Source organism: Limanda limanda, chromosome 1, assembly GCF_963576545.1.
Source record: "Limanda limanda chromosome 1, fLimLim1.1, whole genome shotgun sequence".
Classification (NCBI taxonomy): Eukaryota; Metazoa; Chordata; class Actinopteri; order Pleuronectiformes; family Pleuronectidae; genus Limanda; species Limanda limanda.
Window position 1 is genome coordinate 30233023 of NC_083636.1, and position 21481 is coordinate 30254503.

The 21481-nt window shown below is 42.9% G+C and overlaps 1 protein-coding gene across 1 annotated transcript in view; it reads left to right on the forward strand.

The window, feature by feature from the left end:
- pcsk5a (proprotein convertase subtilisin/kexin type 5a) overlaps nt 1–21481 on the forward strand; it is a 33830-nt gene that overhangs the window by 8782 nt on the left and 3567 nt on the right. Inside the window, exons 14-35 of the mRNA XM_061073910.1 lie at nt 1304–1440; nt 1587–1709; nt 3802–3904; nt 4169–4359; nt 4601–4685; nt 5188–5291; nt 5829–5967; nt 6182–6297; nt 7459–7561; nt 9094–9230; nt 12017–12217; nt 12378–12446; nt 12609–12651; nt 12863–13005; nt 13622–13822; nt 15302–15385; nt 15499–15697; nt 16428–16642; nt 17352–17594; nt 20119–20355; nt 20442–20619; nt 21188–21405. Of these exons, the coding sequence (XP_060929893.1) occupies nt 1304–1440; nt 1587–1709; nt 3802–3904; nt 4169–4359; nt 4601–4685; nt 5188–5291; nt 5829–5967; nt 6182–6297; nt 7459–7561; nt 9094–9230; nt 12017–12217; nt 12378–12446; nt 12609–12651; nt 12863–13005; nt 13622–13822; nt 15302–15385; nt 15499–15697; nt 16428–16642; nt 17352–17594; nt 20119–20355; nt 20442–20619; nt 21188–21405 (3269 nt within the window). The remainder of the gene's footprint in view (nt 1–1303; nt 1441–1586; nt 1710–3801; nt 3905–4168; nt 4360–4600; nt 4686–5187; nt 5292–5828; nt 5968–6181; nt 6298–7458; nt 7562–9093; nt 9231–12016; nt 12218–12377; nt 12447–12608; nt 12652–12862; nt 13006–13621; nt 13823–15301; nt 15386–15498; nt 15698–16427; nt 16643–17351; nt 17595–20118; nt 20356–20441; nt 20620–21187; nt 21406–21481) is intronic.

A 21481-nucleotide genomic window follows, 5' to 3' on the forward strand; every position in this document is an offset into this window, starting at 1 on the left:
GGCAAATACTACTGGAAAATTGCTAGAGCTCTCCTCACATCGTGTTTCAAAGGGACTGTCAATGGCCAAATTATTTTTGAGCATTTTTCTGCCACTTTCAGCAAAAATACACCACAATGAAAAGTGCAACAAAGTGTTGATGGCTAATTAAAGCACGTTCAAGTCACATTGGGGCAAAGTTACTATTTGCTCCTGCTCATGTGCCCTACTTAAAGCTGCTCTAGTCAAACTGTTTGATGTGTGATCTGGAACCTGCACTGAATCATCACGACTCTGCAGCTTTGGTGTCTTTCAGCTCGTTGTTTCGGTCTTAGAAATCGCTACGTTACTGGTTCACTCTCTGCTGTCACCAATTTCATTTCCGGCCATAACAGGTTAAAAAAATAACAACTATTTAAAACCCAATGCACCCGACCTGCTCTGCACCAAACCGCAGAGAATCACATTGAGCATCTAGCTGGGGAACACAGTGGAGCATTTAGCAGCTAAAGAGCCTGATATTTCCCTCGGGAGCTGGAGGAGAGAAGACGGAGTGAATATTGAATTTGAATTTGTCGGGTGGCCAGAAACATGACTCCAAATGAATGATAATGTCCCGCTGTATCTGCTGGATGTGTAAATAAGCATCTGTTTGCTAAAGACTTCCCAGTATCATCTGTTTAAGATGATAATGACAGTCACTATGTTTACATGGACACCGATGCTCTGATATTAACCAGATTAAGACATTAGTCTGAATAAGTCACTCTCATGTAAAAAGCATTTTCTGATTATCTTAATCTGAATAAGGTGTAAGAGTATTCTGACCTTTGTAACATGTAGGAATATATACATCCTAATTGCAGTATAACATTCTAACTACATTTTCACTGTATTTTGTGACATTGACATACATATGACTATAAAGGGAATATCGTGTTAGTTATTTATGCAAACATTGTGATCAAAACTGTCTTATTCAGAATGAGGTCAACAGTCAGGATCTTTGTATCCATGTAAACAGTGTCAGTGTAATGTTCACAGTTTCTAGAAATGATTTGGAAAAAAAACCACTAAATTAATACTTTTGCTATCTGTTCTTACATTTTGCTGATAATCTTCTGTTAAATAAGTAAAACAGGATCTGGGGATTTTATTAATGACTGAGCATTTCTACATTGCCTTGTTATTTTATTTAAGTAAAGGATGTGAATAATTCTCACTGTAGTAGTAGTATTATTTGAAGCAACAGTAGTTGTAGTAGTAAAAACGACGTTTGTAGTTGTTTTAGCAGCAGTATGGTTATGTAATATTTTTGTGTTAGGCCTCTCGACAACTCCACTGAGGGATTCCACAACTGGGAATTGATGACGACTCACTGCTGGGGGGAGCAGGCAGCCGGGGAATGGACGCTGAAAATCAAAGATACTCCCTCTCAGAAGAGAGACGACGCTGAACTAGGTCTGCTCTTACTCTTCGTAACATCTCAGTATTACAAAACAATGGCATTGAAGTTCAGCCAGCGCAGCAGCAGCTAAAATACAGTCCAGGCCTCGCGGGACCGACCTGTTATCTCGCCCTCTTTCTGTTTCTCTGTTGTTTCTCAGGGAGGCTGAAGGAGTGGTCCCTGGTGATTTATGGCACCGCAGAGCAGCCGTACCCGGCGCATCGTGAGCGAGCCCGATCAGCGGAGATGCTGACGGATAGTGACCTCACCGAAGAATACAGTGGTGAGTCATGTACTCACACTATTCAAAGAGCAGCTAAATGTACTCTACTGTAATGGAGATGCACAGTGCATTTTAGATTCAGGTTTTTTTTTTATGGTAAGAGTGAGGAAGCTCCGTTAAAATCATTTTTATATACAAATGTCCAAATAAACGATGCAGATATGAAACTATTAGTCTAATAATTGATGAGCTGACCACCGTTTTAATCATAATTTATCAAACCGGATATTAAAGTGACAGTATTTCCGCCTTTTATATGTGAGGTATCATTTAATGATGTTTGCTGCAGCAAAACAAGATAACAACACATTTAAAGCCAATATTAATCATAACAATAATAAACTCTATCTATATAGCATTTATCTTAACAATGTTACAAAGTGAGATTTAAAAATAATTCATTGAACACGAGCAGAGAAAATATACGACAATGAAATTTTATTTGATTATTATCAAATAAATATATAAGATTAGTCAGTGTAATAAAAGTTGATGTCAATCACTTCTAAAAGCTTTTGTAAAAAGTAATGTTTCTAGAACATAGACTTAATTAGTATGAAATTAATCAATACATTAACTGCAGATTATTCAGTAACTAAAAAATAATTATAATCAGTCAGGTTTGCTGAGGAGGAGGAGGAGGAGGAGGAAGAGGAGGAGGAAAATGAGGAGTAATGCATAACACTCAAATCAATAAATGTCGTGTTCAATGTGAGATACAAATATTCACTGTGTAGGTTGCTAAAAACGTGTGAGTCCCGAGGCTAATGACATCGACAGGAGCTAACTGGAGTCAAACCTGGGGTCCAATCAAAGAAAGCCCACTGGAGGTGTTGGTTACAGATACTTTGACTCAAAAACATTCCACCGTTTCCAGCTTGTTATTTTCAAGACGCCTCGGTTTATGTGAACCACAGTAAAAAGGGTTCTCAGAAAACTCCCGATCAAGAATTGGTGATTTGCATAAAGCTAAAGGGTTACAGAGTTTAGTTATTTATCAGTCCATAGTCAGACACATTTAAAGTTAGCTCCAAAGGCAAAATGCAGAATGCTCAATGAGGCAAAAAAAACAAAAACCTCCAGAGTTAAATCTCAGGGCTTGAGGGAGTTAGTGGGCATCTCTGTTCACGACTCTATCAAAGGTCAAGCAAACCCTGTCACGATGCGCGGCTGCATGGAACACATTGGTCATAGCACGACACCTCAGAGGAAGCCGCTGCAGCTCAAACAAACTCCACTGCACGTCTGAAGTTTGCCAAAGAGCACCTTGACACTCACACAACGCTGCACTTCAAAGTAAAGCTGCAGAATGACTTCAGACACAGAGAGTCCTCCTGTTGGACTCCGAGCCCAGAAGTAAACCCGGCGGAGACGCTGTGCAATGAGCTCCAGAGAGTCGTTCACACCAGACATCCCGATTTAAGTTGTGTTTAAACTCAAGGGTTGACTCACTTTCTCCACCAGTGAAAGTTTAATATGTGGAAAGACATTAAAGGTTATTAATGTTTGAGCGTTTGTCTACAGTACACCATAGACTGTATGTAAAGATGGACGACAAGACTGCAACCCAAAAGGGACTCCATCACCACCTGGTGGCTGGCTGCAGTATAGGTCATAAACACTGTCTCCTCCATGTTAGTAGACATAGAACAAATTGCATTTGTCATGTTAGGTAGTTCTTATCACACTGATGTTTGCTCAAGTTTTCATCTTGTAGTTGGATAAAGGAAGAAGGAGTCTCCACTTCTTCCCACTATCTGGAAATAAAGCCAAAATATCCTAGAAATGAATCCTTTAGTGTTGCTCATGTTCCATCCACTAACAGGTTGTGGGGTCCATGACCTATACTGCAGCCAGCCACCAGGGGGCCATTCAGACCCTTTGGCTTCACTTTTTGGTAGCCATCACGTCCTTCATCTTTATTTAAGATCACATTTTATAACCATTTAATGTAAAAACCTTTATCAGCAGCTTAACACAGATTTTCAGTTATGTTTTATCATGTGTCACATGAAACTGTGTCAGCGGTTTGGATATCTTCTGTGTTGGTGCCATGACGCTGCAGTGACTTTGCGAGCATTTGCCCCGACAGGACCCTGCGACCCAGAATGCAGTGACGATGGCTGCGAGGGGCCCGGCCCGCAGCAGTGCGTCACGTGCTTACACTTCTTTCTCAAGTTCAAGAACAGCACAAGGTTAGCATGTTCGCTGTGAGTCGATCCAGACAGCAGTGAACTGTGTGATCAGGAGGTCGCTGCAAAGCAAAGGGATCTGTATATGTAAATAAAATATGTTGTTTCATCCACACGTAAAATTGTAAGATGAAAAATGTGTATATGAGCCTCTATAATTTTTACAATCATCTTAATGATGGGGAAATCAAATTTTCTCCACTCACATTTACGTCAAGCGTCATAGCTCTTGTCCTCTGTGTGCTCTGGTCCGTGTCTGTCCAATAGGATGTGTGTGTCGGAGTGTCCCAAGGGTTTCTGGGGCGACCGCCGGCGTTGCAAGAGGTGCTTCTCCTCCTGCGAGAGCTGCACTGGGAGCCGTAGCGACCAGTGCACTACCTGTCAAACTGGTCACCACCTGACTGAGGGCACCAACACCTGCACAGCCGTCTGTGGGGACAACTTCTACCTCGACCATGGTTGGATTTCTGGCTTTAAGGCCTTATTCCACACTTTTTGCTGTAGTTATTAACATGGCACGAGAAATATCCTTGCGTGAACCTTTAAGGAGTCGTGGCTCACCAAAGAGCTGTTTGGATCCAGCTGCACACGCCTGCTGATGAACAGTCGGTTGTTGTAAGCACAGTTGATGGCTGTGCGAGTAAGATTGATTCATTGCTCTGATGCGTTCGCCGTGTGTATTGTTTGATTTCCCCACAGATGCAAACACGTGCAGGAAGTGCGGCGAGAACTGCGTGAAGTGTACCTCCTACAGCATCTGCACAGAATGCAGTCCAGACACTAGGTGAGGAGAATTCTCTCAGGGAATGCTTGAATTAAGTGCTCGGTAAACACTGCTCCTTTTTTGCAGCCGCTGACAGACAGATCCGACTCTCTGTTTACACACTCCCTCTGCAGCATCCTAACAATTAGAGAAGGCTACAGCGCTGTATTCAAAACAGCGTGTCATCCTTCCCTGTTTATACGCAGCTCCCAAAAACAATCTGGATTTTCCATTTTTGCTAAATCATCACAGGAAAGAAGAAAAACATCTGAGACAAATTCACCATATTGTTGAGTTAGAAGTTTCCCTGAGTACAGTGCTCGGTGAGTCAGTCCACCAAGTGCCTGTGGTGGTGTGCTGTGGGTTGGAAAACCGAGCCTGCAGTCAAAAAGGCAATGAGTCATCAGAATGGTGTCACATGATTGGCTCTGTGTGTGTGTGTGTGTGTGTGTGTGTGTGTGTGTGTGTGTGTGTTTGTGTGTGTGTGTGTCACGGTGCCACATGCTCTCTCCGCCCTCTCCAGTCTGCAGGGGAATCGGTGCCAGAGGAGCTGTGCGCCCGGATTCTACCACGACAAGCAAGAGGGCACGTGTGAGCCCTGCCACAAGGCCTGTGCTACCTGCGCAGGTGAGAGCAGAGCTGGAAGGTCTCCAACTGTGTGAACACCTCTTTGACTTTCATTAAAAATACATCACACTTTGTAATTACCAAAATAATTCCAACAACATTCACAATAGTGCATGGTGCAGTATTATGCAGCTTTTTTCCTTTTTCATGTTTATAACACCATTCACATGCAATTTGTGTAACATCACTGTTTTTGTTCATCATCACATTAAATCAATATCATGTGCAATATCCCCCTTTTCTTAATTCTTTATCAATTAGTTTCTACCCACTGCCCTTTCGGTTAGTGTCTTTTTCTCATTTCTATTGAGGTCTAGCACTGCTTCTGCATTACTCTGTATACGCTTGATTTATCTCACTTACAATCCCACGGTTACAATACAGTTATACTCCTTTTTTTTTTTACTGTATTCTATTCTACGTTGTATTGTTCTGTACTGAATTCTTAAAACAAGCTGCCAGAGGATTTTCCTTCAGGATCCATAAAGTGCTCTAGTTTAAAATCCCCTTTTGTTTTTCCGGCTCGTGCGGCTTCAGGTGCAGGTGTTGAAGCGTGCAACCGTTGTGCGGACGGCTACTTGCTGGAGGAGTGGAGGTGTGTGTCCTCCTGCAGTGCGAGCTTCTACGCCACAGAGCCAGGCCCAGAGATAGCTGATGGGCACAGGATATGTAGGAGGTGAGTTCACTGGTGTGTGTTCAGATGTGGGTGGTTTGTTTATCTGCTGATGGCAGGCCTTATTCTGCTGGTTGGCTTCTCTGTGTGTGTGTGTGTGTGTGTGTGTGTGTGCTTGTTTTCAACCTTGCCTTTGTTGTAATGCATCTGAATGAGTGTAGTTTTCCGTGGTCACTTTGTGTGTTTGCGTGCTCAGTCTCTATGCTCCACTCCTCAGGTGTGACGCCAGCTGTCTCATCTGTGTGGGGCCGAGCCAGGGGAACTGCAGCGGGTGCTCCAGCGGTCACAGGCTGCAGGGGGGAGTGTGTGTTGTCGACACTGTGTGCACAGACGGTCAGTCAACCATCATCATCATCCTCCCAGATAAATATAGTGCAACCCCTCACATTTATAGTTGTTACTTCTCCAACTCCTCTAACTGTAAAACACATTTATTTCCATTTACTGAATTTGGGTCATCTACGAAGATAAAGGCTCTTTTTATAATTGACATATCATATCTATATATATATATATTAGGGCTGGGCAAGTTAATTCGTTTTAATCGAGTTAACTCATCACTTATTTAACTCAGACAATTATTTTATCTCGCATTAACTCACGTTTGATTATTTATTGTTTTATTGTGAAAGTCAGGCTTTTATTTTGTGAAAGTCTGTTGCTGACTGCTGTGGAACCGGAAAAAAGAAAATAATTGGTGGATAAACAACCATGGATAAGGGTACGGAGCTTTTACATGGCCATTTTCATTTTAAAGTTCTTCCAGACGGCGGAGTCGACAGAACCAAAGTAATTTGTAGCCACTGCCAAGGTAAATTTTCTTATCACCGGAGTACTTCCAGTCTAAAATATCACCTAAATGCAAAACACACAGTTGATATCAGCAAATCATTCAACGAAACAGCGAGTGGAGCGAGGCTTCGGCAGACTACGTTAGACGCAGGGAGGAGTATACATTTTTCATAACGAAGAGGATAACATTAATGCCCTGGCAGTGGCATTGACCTTTAATTTTGTATTTGCTTTGATAACATTGTTAAGTTGAGATTTACACTGAATATTTTATTTAACTGTTACTGTATTAAATGCTGATGTTAAAAGTGTTTGCACAACAAATGTTATGGCACTTTCGTTCATATGGCAAAACATTGAAAATAAAATTGCGCTATACACTACTTTTTAATTCATTATTGGATTTTGCGTATACAAATGCGATTAATCGTGATTAATCAGGGAAATCATGCGATTAATCGAGATTAAAACTTTTAATCGTTGCCCAGCCCTAATATATATATGTATGTGTTGGTGATGTGATACGTAATGTGACTCAACCATAAGTCATCTGTGTTAATTCTCATCAACAAACAACATGAAGCTATCCGCTTTAAAGACAGCTTCCGTTCTTTTGCATCTGACATTAAGCCCACTTCAGTGCCTCAGATACGATATTCAGTCCTGAGTCAGCGCTGTGTTCTCTTGCTGTGTGTCTGTCAGGAGAGTACCAGGACGGTGACGGGACGTGCCACGCGTGCGATGCAACGTGTCTGAAGTGCACAGGGCCGCACAGCCAGGACTGCATCAGCTGCGTCGCTTCACGGTGAGTGCGACCTGACTTATATAGATCCGGGTCAGAGGGGAAATGATCACATCCTGCAAAAAAACAAGTTCCACCAAGATGTAGGGTTAAAAATCATTCATATTCACAGATAAATTTGGAGTGTAAATTTCAAAGGCGGTAAGACGGGGATTTCAGTATAATAGTCTGTGTAAATAATTGAACTGTTCATGTTATTTACATCTTTTTCATTTTAAACAAAGGCTCTAAAACAGTGGCAAGTCTAGGATTTCTCTAAATCATTTACACAGAGAGGCCAATTAGTTTACCATCAGTTCAACATCAATACACAGCTCCTGATTGATTAGGGTGCAAACATTTCAGTCATTCCCTCTGTAGGTTGGCGCAAAACCAAACATCATTGAATATATTTCGCAAGTCGTTCCTTATTCCACCACATTGTGTGATAAAAAAAAAAATATTTAAACAATTTGTCATATTTATTTTTATTATTTTTAGTAAGTGACTAGGTTAGACTACAGAAAGAACATGGGCACTTCAGGGGTCAGTCAGATTCAGCTGGGGCCAGTGCCCCCCCGGCCCTGACCCTGGATTCCCCCCCTGCTCTTTTTTAAATTTCATTTTTGGGTGGGTTTCAGCACAAATAGTGAAAAAATAACAAATGTTCTTTGGGCAAGCTGCTTGAATGGGCTGATTTCCTGCTTTTCTCTTTCATGTATAATTAAATACTTAATTTATTTTGGTCTTGGACTTTTTAGAAACAAGACATTTCACTTTGGGCTCTGGTAAGATGTGATGGACATATTTGGACTTTTTATAGACTAATAATAAACTTGCCAAATTTGTTAATCAAGATCGATATATATTATTCCGTGAGATAAAATAAAAATGTGAAAGAAATCTGCCTGATCCGGATCCACACTAACATTTTATGGGTTCTTTTCGGTCATTACAACATCCTTTCCACCAAGTGTCATGTTTATCCATCAAGTAGTTTTTATGTAATCTTGCTTACAAACCAACAAACCAACTGAACAAATTGACAGGGCAAATGCCAAAAGGCTGATTTCTGCTAATAAAAATCTGTACTTGTTTTTGCCCTGACAAAATACAAATGTACTTTCCTGTTAAAGAAATGTGACATTCACTTTAATTATTTATGTATAAATAGAGAAAGGAAATGTCGCCCACTTGAGTATGAATAAGACATAATGTTCTTTTGCTTCTACATAATTCATCAGAGGAAAATTAAAATAACTAACAATGTTAGACTGTCAATGACTGCATACATGGTTAGGTTAGTGTTGCTGGTGTATAGACAGTATATGAACAGATTCAATGGTAATTGTATATTTAAAATTCAAATACTCTCCACTCCTCTTTCTCCTCTCCCTGTGTCAGTGCTCATCTACATCTGTGTGACCCTACCACATGCTGGGTTGTTAATGAGCTCCACTCATTTGCATTGACATAATTCATATGTGTGGATTTTTTGTGGTATTTGCAACTGGAGTGAGAAAGTCTTTTGATGTTGTTGTTGTTGCCGGCTGCAGGGCTCTGGACGAGGGCGTCTGCGTGGTGGAGTGCGCCAAGGGCAAGTACCATTCAGGCGGCCGCTGTCACCTGTGTGACCACACGTGTGCCACCTGTACGGACCCGGCGCCTGCCAGCTGCGGCAGCTGTGACACTGGTGAGGCAGGGAAATCATAGCGTGTGTGTGTGTGTGTGAGAGAGAGAGAGAGAGAGAGAGAGAGAGAGAGAGAGAGAGAGAGAGAGAGAGAGAGATAGAGATATAGAGATATAGAGAGAGATATAGAGATATATAGAGAGAGAGATAGAGAGAGCGAGAGAGAGAGAGAGAGAGAGAGAGAAATAGAGAGAGAGAGAGAGATATAGAGAGAGATATAGAGAGAGACATAACAACTGGTTAAATAACACACTGTACAGTTTGGGCTTTAGAGCAATCGTGAACTTTAGATTTTTGTTGATTTATGTCTCATAATCTGCTGACTGTAATTCTGCATATTGCTGATCATGTTTATTATATGCTGTTGTGGGAGATAGAGATAAGTCTTTTTTTTTTCTTTCTCCAGGCACTTCAATGTAAAACAGAAAACACTCCACCAATCCATGAACGTACTATTGTACAAACAAGCTGATCCTTAAACACACACAGCTGCACACCCCAGAGCTATGAAAAAGAATATACATAAATATATGTATATTCTCCTTCACAGCTCTGGGCTCTGCAACCAGGTAACTTCAGGAAGCTGGGTTTTTAGGTGTTTCCCGGGGTACATCGCCATGGTAACTTGCACACCTAACCTTCTCTGAAGCAGGTTATGTTCACGATAACAAATACCGCCCACTGACCAATCAATTCTCCGTTAAGATGACCTCACCATTCTGAGAAGATCCCTCGGCGCATGGTGGGCGGGTCGTGAGAGGTTCTCCAGAGAGTGTTCACTGACAGGAATCCTCCTCTGGCTTTCCCTGACAGTCTTTTATTGAGTGACCCTCATTATTTGAGAGTGCACTCCTGTGTAGGAGGGTTCCCTCCCGTCTACATTTTTTTCCCCTTTTGGCTGCAGGCAATATGAAAGCGATTTCATTGTGTTGCGTTTATGAATATCATCGAACATCAGAGACTGATTGAAGCAGTAAAGCTGTATACATGGTCTTATAAGATATGAGCCTGCACACACCTTCGATTCATATTTTTATATGGCGGGGACGGAAGATGATAGAATTAGATTATCATCATTAAGTATAAGTTTTAATGTAACACAATTGTAGCTACAGTCAGATCTCCTCGGGCACTAATGATTGGGCAGTGATATTATAAAACTGTTCATTTATGCATTCACATAGTTGGCTGTGTTCTTCGTGCATCTGGCAGCTGCATCTGTTGCTTTAGCCTGGATCCTGTGTTAAACTTCAAATATTATAAGAATTATAGAAGTATACTTTGTTTTTAAAATGTCCATCTTTGCTGCCTGTAGACGTGACCATGTTTATTATTGTTCATGTGCTGCAAACGCCTCTTCTCCTTCTTTAAATTCGCTCTGAAAATCCTTGATGGACTCACCAAGTTGTTAGGTTTAGTGAAGGGAAGAGGCTTCCTGTCTCCGCCAACTCTAAAGTAAGCACATCTAAACTCAAGTATCTAAATGCTCCACTGCTGTATGTTTGTTATGTTGCTTTCAGTCACGCATTGAAGTCCGTATTTTCCTCGGAGCATGTGTGAACACAAATGTCTGAGTGAGGCGCTTTGTAGTTTCTGCAGAATTTCTCTTCCTGGCCTCCAGGTATAAAGTCTGTAGGAATCCAGGAGAAGTCTATGTGTGAACCAACACAGCAGGGGATCCCCCGCTGCAGGGTGGGCGAGTGGGGGGGATTCATGACACTTCTAACGTGCGACAGACACAAAAATGAATAAAACTAAAAGAAAACAAATATCTTCCGGTGTAGCGCTGTCATACACGAAGAAGACAGCGACGAAGATGTCTAGAGTTGGTGGTGATAAGAGCTGACGACGTTTGTCATAAAATCACATGACATCCGTAGCTTTCGTTGATATTGCCTCTGCTGTTGTGAACGTGTCCTTGCGGAATACCTCCCACTGTGTTGTGCATGTGTGAAAAGCAAAGTCTGGGTAAACTCTGTAGCCAATTCTCTGTATTTTACCCGCAGGCCATGTCTGAAACAGCTTTAGTCAAGAGCTGTGCCTGTCTGATGTATCTGCATCTGAAAAAGATGCTCATGAGACAAGAGTGAAACAGTTCATTTAAACTAAAATATTGATCTGAAGGATGATAAAATGAGCCAAAGAGGAACTGTAGGGCGGTTGTGGCTGAGGGGTAGAGGGGTCGTCCTCCAACCTGAAGGTCGGCGGTTCGATCCTCAGTCTGAACCATCTGCATGCCGAAGTGTCCTTGGGCAAGATGCTGAACCAATAGAATAACAAAGTGCTGCAAGTAGATGCACTGTATGAATGTGTGTGTGAATGGTTGAATGTGAAACTGTACTGTTAAGCGCTTTGAGTGGTCATCATCAGACTAGAAAAGCACTATATAAATACAAATCCATTTACCGTTTAGAATCATGTGGTATTTTCATCTGTGAGTGACCTGTTTCAGTTTTAATATAACACAAAAAGAAATGTTGATTTGAGCATCTAAAGTCTAAAGGACTGACATTTATACTTTTTCCCAGGGATGATTTATCATATTCATTGAGCTAAATGAAAAGTTGAAGCTAACTGGAGCTAATCCATCCAGTAGTTTTTCGCGTAATTCTGTGAACTAACAGACAAATAAACACAGACCAAAGCATAACCTCCTGGGCCGAGTTGAAAATAAAAATAGCTGTAGGGAAACCAAACCTAATCATAAGCAGGAAGCTGAACAAGCCGAAGATCAACCACATATCATCCTCGCACTTCTTCACGCCACGATTTGCTGTTTTTGCCTGCAGATAAGTTTGGAGTGGAGCGTTACCTGCATAAAGGTCAGTGTGTGGATGCGTGTCCAGAGGCCTTCTACCACACCAAGGAGAGGAGCTGTGAGCCGTGCTCCGACCAGTGCCGGCTCTGCACCAGGCCCAGCCACTGCCTCCGATGTAACTCCTCCTACTACGTCTCTGATGGAGCGTGTGTGAAGCTGGAGTGCGGAGAAGGTAAACAAGGTCACAGCGGTGTTTACTCTGTCAGTTCTCTCATATTCCAGAGACGTGGCGGCAGAGACGACCTTGACCAGCCCTTGTCTCTCACCTGTCACCCTTTCCACTCTCCCTCACATTGTTTCTCTCTTTCTGAATGTGTCCCTTCTTTTCTCAGGGGAGGTGGAGGATCCGGATTATGACGACTGCATGGCGTGTGAGGAGGGCTGCAGCAAGTGCGTCCTGTGTAAGTCAGAGCAGCCACAGCACATTCACTTTGTCCCTAAATGAACACTGGCCACTGAGCGAACTCTCCTCCCGGCCTGTTGCCGACCATGTTCAGGGGCATTTCCTGGTGGTGCCCTTTTTAAAAAATGTAGAGCTGAGTTTCTTTGTCTGCTTTCAACAGATAACCCCAGGCATTGTCTGTCCTGCACTGAGGGCTTTTACAAGTAAGGCTGTGTGCCTCGCTGTCGCCATGTGTGATCTCGCTTCTCTGCACTCGCTCTGCCTCCCAGTTCACTGCAGAACGAAAAGACTTGGTTTTTTTGCTGTGGAAGTAGAGTAGATTTGTGTGTGCCTGTGTGTGTGTGCGTGTGTGTGTGATAGAGAGAGAGAGGGAGAGGTACAATCTCAGGTATCAGCTGCTGTCTTTGTTATCAGTTTCCAGGATGGCTGCTACAAGAACTGCCCAGCTAAGACGTACAGCGTGGACCAGGGGATGACCTGTGTCCCGTGTGATGACAGCTGTGTGAGCTGTGATGAACATGAGTGCTACTGGTGTGAGACGGACCTCTTCTTATCAGGTAACACCGCCCCACCGGCTCAGGACATGGAGTCATGAGGTATTATATTACAGCGAGGAAAGTGGATCCGACATTCTTCACTTAAGTAAAGGAAGAGACTTTGACATGAAATGACTCCTTTACAAATGAAAATGTCCCTTAGGCAAAAGTACCAATACTGCCATGTGAATAATTACAAGGGTTTGCATGTTAATCATGAAAAGATCTGTATTGGCTTAAAAGTCAGGCACTTGTGAAAAGGTGGACATGAAGTATTACTATTATAATATTTGTACTTTTTAGTGGTGATTGTAAAATTATGTTAATTGATTTATACGTGATGCCGCCTGCAACTTGCACAAATGAACAAATAACTCCACTCTCTATCTTTTCAAAATTACAAACTCCAGATTAATCGTGCTTTTCACAACACCATCTTGAACCAGTAAAGGCTTTCACATAAATAATTCTAACACACGCGTTGATATTCCTGAACACCTGTAAATAGACTCGGAAGTGTAAAGTCCGTGGCCCTCTCCTAATAAGTGAAGAAACAAGCAGCTGACATTGTGGACATGCTCATCTAACTAGGTTACACACAGTGTTAATCTCAGAAACGTCTCCTTTCCATTCCCAGAGGGGACGTGTGTTTCGGTGTGTCCCGACGGTTTCTATGGCGACGAAGACACCAACGACTGTGAGGAGTGTCACTCAGACTGCGCGACGTGCAGCGGCCCGGAGGACAGCGAGTGTCTGTCGTGCGAGACGGGATGGACGCTAGAAAACGGAGCGTGTGGGTCTGACCCCGAGGTCTGTCCCGCTAAGACCTTCCTCACCGGTGAGACTAACACTTACGTATTCCACTTATCAAGCGTCTGCCCATAATGAATAAGGGATTTGGCCGCTTTCACAGGGCCAGAAAAGAAATCTTGGAGGGTAATTGGTCTGTGTGCCACCGTCCCTGAACCCTGTTCCAACTTAAGTCGTCAAAACAGACGGGACCACTGAACGTCGGCCAGATACGGACTTTGAAATAATTGACTGTATGCTGAACATTTAGTTCCCCCACAAGAATAAGTTGGACAGACCTTAAAACAACATACGGTGATTAGTGGGAGGCAAGACATCTTAATTATAGGACTTAAAATAACTTTGAGGTAAAGTACATAGGTTAACTCGAAGGTTGGAAATGAACATGCTGAATTTAAGTTATTCTTAAACTTTCGAACCTCAGCAAACACAAAACCTGAGATCAAAGCCTCAGATCTTTGTACATAATCGGGAACGTTAGAGGAAGCAGTTAAGCTTTTGCGTAATTGCCAGTTTGTGTTCGCAATCAAGGAGGTTATGTTTTCACTCGTGTCTGCAAATAATCTGCACCAAACTTTGTGGAGGGTTCAGGGAAGATGATGCAGTTACAGGGAGGGATCCTGGACTTTTCTCATGCCTCCTGAGACAAACTGTGGCCAGAAGCATCATGTTTACATGTTGTCCGTACGTCCTTTTTTGGTCTTGTGAACGCAACAGCTCAGGACCACCTTGAGGGAATCTTCTCAAATTCACCCCAAAAGTTAATTTGGATTCTAAGATGAAATGATAAAATGTTGCTGTTCAGAACTCAAAGTTAAAGGTCGCGGTGCCACAAACCACTTTTTGCCTTGTCAACGTGTAACATTGCCTTGAAAAAATCCTCCAATTGTAGGACAAATGTTCACAGATCAACTGATCATGTTTTTCGTCTCTTGAAATTAAAATATCAAGTCTGGCTTTAGGGATTTTCTTCAAACTTGACCAGTTGTTACTTGGACTCAAAGATGAACTGATTCAATTCCAATGGTCAGAGGTCTGTCTAGGTGGCATCATACAAGTCTGACAAGTCTGAAAAAAAGAACCTATATTGATTGAAACTGAAGTGGGCTCAGAGTCATACAACAGCATGGTCTAGTTTTATCACATTTCCCTTGCATCACACCAATTATATGATTTTTGTGTAACAATTGGACATTCAAGGTGTGTACATCTTTTATTGGAGTAAATATCGATATCAACCTATTTGCTTTTTCCTTTTATTTTTCTATTACAAGACCAAGACAGACACGTAGGATTGCTTGAGATTTGCACTCTAGGTCAGATTGTGGCGAGAGTAATTACTTATGTTAGATGTTGTTTCTTTTTCTAAATGCTGGTGTGGGAAGAAATTGTGGAAAATGCTTTCTTGTTTCTTGAGTTTGATGAGAAAATCAATACCACTCATGTCAGTGCACTGAGGAGCAGCCAATCAGACCATTTAACATTCACTGTGTTGTTTACTCCACAGATGATGGCGAGTGCGAGGACTGCCACCCGTCCTGCGAGTCCTGCTCTGGAGACGGGATCAACCAGTGTTCAACATGTGCAAAAGGTCTGTTCGTCACTTGTGTGTCAGGTTGTGCTTTCAGCAGTTTCATGTTTTCACGGCTACACCACGAGTTATCCCGCTGTGATGATGTTTACTCTTTCCTCTTCCTCCTGCAGGGCAGTTTTTGACCACGCAGCAAACATGTGTGTCAAAGTGTCCGGGGGGTTTCTTTGCCAGCCGGCTCAGCGGTGTGTGCGCGGCCTGCCCCCCCGGCTGTTTACAGTGTGCGGACGCTCATCGCTGCACCCGCTGTCTGAGCACTCGCAAGGCTCCGTTATTCCTGCAGGACGGACAGTGTGTCCAGCAGTGTGTCAGGTCAGGAGTCAAGCCTTCCGCTGATTGTTTTTTTAGATCCTATTTACATGCTTTTACATAGTGGGACATTGTCGGTGGGACTTTATCTCTGCAGTTTGAAATCAGGTTTTTGGACATTATGCCAGATGTCTGACACGTCCTCTGAGGAGTCTGAAATTAAATGTCAGAAGACGTATTTGCCGGCCTTCGATTTTGACGTTTCCATTTTGATATTCATTAAACTGTGAAATCCTTGAGACTGAGAGACAGATCTCGTCCTTGCTGACGAGGTCCTTGAAGCTCCATTAGCAGAGAGATGAACTTTTTGGCCATGGGAGCTTTTTTTATTCAATTTTTTCCAGCAACTACCAAACAGCTCTTTAGCACAGATTGAGTACAACACCATTGTTGTGTGATTGAGTGATTCGTTGTTATGGAGGGGAGCAGAGAGCGGCGCAGAGCAAAATGTCACTCCTCCTGTTTACCCCTTCAGCAGCAAACAGTCATGCCCGTCTGTTCCGGGTTTTTTTTTCACATTGTAAAATATGCAGTCCAGGTTAACTTGTGTAACAAAAAAAACACAAAGTAATAAATGATGAAGCTTAGTACAGACTATAATTTGTTAAATGTTCAAATTTGACATGCGTTACGATGATCTATTGCAATGCATCTGTCCAGTGATCTATTTAATACATGTACGATGTGTGGTGTGGTTCTGCCGTGTGTCTTCTGATCCCTGTTTGGTTTTCAGGGGTTATCCTGCAGGCCAGGTGTGTCGTGGCTGCGCGGCGGGCTGTGCGTCCTGTGGGAGGAACGCCACTCACTGTCTCAGCTGTGACGAACCTCTCATCCTGCACAAGCACCAGTGTGTGGAGGACTGTCCTCCAGCGCACGCCGTCCGGGACAGGGAGTGCCAACGCTGCCCCCCGGCCTGTCAGGAGTGCGGCCCACTCGGCCAGTGCACAGGTGCTGAGACACAATGCAATGCTGGAGCTCCTTCAGTTTTAAACCTCTCTGTAGCCCTCTCCAGATTGCAGGGTTGTTATCTGCAGTTCGGTCGTAATTGCCTATCTCGGAGCCCATCGGCTTTTCCCTGATTATGAATCCAGTGTAGATTCTGTCCTCTGTTTGCCGTTCACTGTTTACAGTCCGACCAGTTTCTTTTATAACACAAATTGAACGTTTCTCCTCACAAAACCCAAACACTGATACGTTTTGTAGGTGTTTTAAGTCCAGACATCATGCTGGCTGATCTCTACTTACAGCTCTGTGGAAATGAATGCAGATAAATGAAAAAGCAGATAGCAGTTCGGTCAATGTGTTCCACCTGTTTATAGAGATTATATTCATTGCTAAAGATGTTCAGTTGGTTGTTCTACCATTTTGATCTGAACTGAAATATCTCCACAATTATGGGATGGAGTGTCATATATTTGTCTAGTTGAAAATGTCTGTAATCTTTTCATTCCTATTCAACACTTTTGTAATGCTGTGTATGGTGAAGAGAATCACCTTTGTCTTGAATCTGTATTTTATTCACGTCTTGTCAGGTTGTTTTTTTATCACAGTGAAATCCAGTTCATTCCTCTCAAAAGACTTCAGGATCCTTAGTATAGTTTCACTGAGTTGCACTTAACTCTTCTTCCATGCAGCTGATATTTGTTTCTCTGTGCAGGTTGTGAGCAGTATCACTTCCTCCATGAGGGCGGCTGTGTGCCAGACTGTCCCGAGAGGTTGTTTGAGGACAAAGCGCGAGGGGAGTGTTTGAGTTGCCACCCTGACTGCGCTCTGTGCGACGGGCCCAACTCCGATGACTGTGACGCCTGCTCTGACTCTGAGGCCACCCTGCACGACGGGTCATGTCTGGCAGCTTGCTCCGCCCACACCTACAGGGACGGCGTGACAGGGGAGTGCAAAGGTACGACAGAAAAAAAAAAAGTTTCTCTGCCCATTTCAAAGCTTTGGTAGCTGAGAGATGCTGTGCTGCAGGGAAGCAGAAGCAGAAAGTTCAATTTCTATATTTTAATAATCTTTTTATTATAAATTCACAATCCGGTGCTTTCAGGTTTGACAAACTCAGAGATAATACATTTTCCCTTCTACTTTTTTCTCTTTTGACTGATGCAACATTTTCTTTCGTGTACAGCATCCTTTGTGCATTTGTTGCGGTGGATATAAAAAGTCTTCAACCCTGTGTTAAAATGATGGATTTTGTCATTTTTGATAATTATTAATTTAGATATTACATCATTAAAAATTCTAAATCCCAAGTGATACGTTTCCACCTTGAGAGTGAGCTATAAACTAAAAAAAAGTGAAATCATTTGACAAAATAAACTTACAACAGATTTGTTTCACAGGAACCGTTTTGGCATGAAATAACAGATCAATGAAAAAAAAGTAGCTGCTGCATTTTGGTCAATGTGTTCCACCTCTTACTCTCCACACGGACTGTTTACCTGCAGGCAACCAAAAGCGGCTCAAAGAAGATGTGTCAAACTAGAAACGAAAACCAGAAGGCTTCCGACCCCCAAATGTTGTTATGATAGAAAATACATGTTCAAATGCTGTTTATAGATATGAATAGGAAGGCTGCATGAAATGATCCACTGATCAGCATCCAGATGGATGATGCAGGATTATATTATATTGTTTATATGATTCAACTGTACACATACAACAAGCCTGATGTTATTCCCTAAGTAAAGTAGATCTGTTGGGAACAGTGGGGCTTAGAATAAACTTTATTAAAATGCTGAAATCTCACACTGTGTAGCTGCCTCTCGTTGCATCTTAATGTCCATGAAGAGTTTCCAACATATGATCATGATATTGTTGTTGGAGGGTGTTGATCAGGAGAGGGGTATGAAAGAATTTCCATCAGATTAACCGTAAAATAAGGCTCAGTAGTGAATTCGCCAAGAACAGGAAGTTACTTCAAACATGATAAAAAGTCAAGAAGGAAAAGGGAGTTTGCAAGGACCCCTACGGCAACACTAAAAGAGCTGCAGGAATTTCTGGCAAGCACAAGTTGCTCACTACATTCTTCATGTGTCTGGGCCATGGGTGAGGATGGCAAGATGGGGGCTCACAATAAAAGATGTTGGACTATAATTCCAGCAGGTATGTTTGGCACAAAGACACAGCACATCACCAAAAGAACACCAAACCCTCAGTGGAGCATCATACTTTTATGAATCATCAAAAGCTCAGAATAACTGTGGATTTAGGTGAAAAACCTTCAGGCATCTGCGAGAAAGCTGAGGATGAATTTCACCTTTTCGGTATGAGAACAACCCAAAAAAATGCATTCGAATCAACAAAGGGATGGCTTGATGAAAAGAAGATTAAAGTTCTCGTACGGCCCAGTCAGAGCACAGACCTGAATCCAATTGAAAAGCTGTGGGGTCACCTGAGGAGGGCTGCAATTTGGTGCATCTGGAAGAATGAGAAAATATATGCCAGGCCAAGATATGAGCTGATTCCTGCCAAAAAACACTGAGTTCCAAATCAAAAGGTGTTGAGCAAAGCTAGTTTGTTAATCAGGTTATTGTTTTTCACTTGGATTTTTATAGTGGATTGGATCTGAAACGATTTCAGTTATACGTCACAAGATCCTTCCATTTTAACACAGTGTTTTTATATCCATTCTATATTCTCCATTAAGCCTGGATGTGCTTCCTGCTCGGACTAAAATAGCAACACACTTCTCAGATTAGTTAACAGGCAGCTGTCGAACCTTGAAAACAGAGCAGCGATGCCAAAGCCAGTTCCCTGGAGAAGACACACTGCTGCGGCTTTTCTGTTATTTAAAAACACAGAGGATGGCGTGTTTCTCTCCCAGGAAAGTGTTGTAGGCGATGCCCACTTTTGTGCTACTTACAGGAGTTGCCAGCAGCAAGACATTTAAAAGGAAGCGCTGTGAATAGGACAGTGGGTGATTTCTGTTTTTTTTCAGTGTTTATTTTCAATCTGAAGTAAATAAGGGCTGCAGAAAACTGAGGAAACTACCAGTAAACATAAAAGCAATAGATTCTCAGTGGTGGATCTTTTTCTAAATCAGGGGCCTCATATTTGTTTTTGAGTAAATGTACTTAGTTACATTGCAGCACTGTGACGTCCTGCAGACTCTAAAGGTTCGGGACCCCAGTGCAGCTACCTGGTTATTTATGTAGACTTAATTATAGTTAACTATAGTTAAGTCTACATTAAAATAACTAACTGTAGGAGAGTAATAAATATCATATAAATTGTTTTATTTATTTTTAGTATTGTAAGTAGGTGACTAGCTCCCTGTGAATTCTATTCAACTCTATCAAATCCGTCCTAATCTGGTTTATTATCAGATAAACTATTACTGTGTTCTATATCGGTTTAAAGACATAATATTCATGTAATAATAAATCCTGTGATCCATTTCCTTGTTTTACTTGTATTTCCAGACTGTGATGTGTCCTGTCTCACCTGCTTTAAGCCCAATGCTGGCTCCTGCACCAGCTGCAGGGAGGGCCAGAGGCTGGAGGGCCACGGCCACTGTGTGCCATCCACCAATAAGTGCCTGCCCTACCAGTACGTGGACCATGAAGGCGAATGCCATCCGTGTCACAAATACTGTCACAAGTGTACAGGTCCCAGAAAAACCCAGTGCCTGAGCTGCAACCCGAGACACCTCCTGCTCAGTGAGTCGAGTTCGGCCCGATTCGTAAAGAGCAAAGCACTTCAGGCATGTTTGACTTGCACTGACCATTCGTGTTTGTTGGCGCAGATGGCACTTGCGTGGACGAATGCCCGTCAAGCCACTACGGGGACGAGTCGGGGCAGAGATGTGAGCCCTGCCACCCTTCCTGTGAAGCCTGCGTGGGGAAGCACAGCCACGAGTGTCTCACGTGCAAAACCCACCTATTCCGAGAGGCCAAAGAGTGCGTGGAGACCTGCCAGCACGGGTAGTTTAACCTGCTCGCCGTCCAGCTGTCGCCGCTCGGCCATCTCATCAAGCGCAGCCACACAGTCTTGTCATTGATAAAAGATCAGTGTCGTCGTATAATGTCACCGTGGACACTAAACCGGTGCCTTTCCTGCAGTTATCTGGACAGGGGTGCAGTTTGGCAAACACAAGCTAATTTAGCCTGAGATTTAAATAGCCCTTCATGTGGCCTGTAAAATGCTAATTAGACTTGATTTTATTTGGGATCCGGTGATTGAGATAGTTAAATTAACGTGCCGTTAAATTGATGTGCAGTTAAATACTCACGAGAAAACATAAAAGGGACACAAAGGCTATTTATTCCTGCGACGTGCCTCCCTCCTACTTCTCTACCTGAGGAAAAGAGAAATCTTTGCTCGGTAATACTTTGAAGTGTTTGGCTGTGGCTGAGTCTTGGCCTATCCTCATGTCTGAGTAGGTGGCATGTGGCATGGAAGAATTCCCTTTGAGGACAAACAAAGCTCTAATCTCATCGCATTTAATTGAATCTCATCTATCATAACTTTCTCCCCATCTATGGCCGCTAGTCACTATGGAAACGCCGAGTCGAGGACGTGTGAGAAGTGTGACCCGAGCTGCGGAGAGTGCATCGGGGGCAAGGAGGACAGCTGCCTGAGCTGCGCGCCGGGGCTCATCTACATGCGGAGGGAAGGCCGCTGCCTCCCGGCGTGCCCTCAGGGATTCTACCACGACGCGGCGCACAGGACCTGCGAGCCCTGCCACGCCAGCTGCAGAACATGCTCAAGTACCAGCATCCACTCTGCAGCTGTCGCCGACACAAAGCACAGGGAGATCACGTGTAAGTGATGAGATACCGTGAA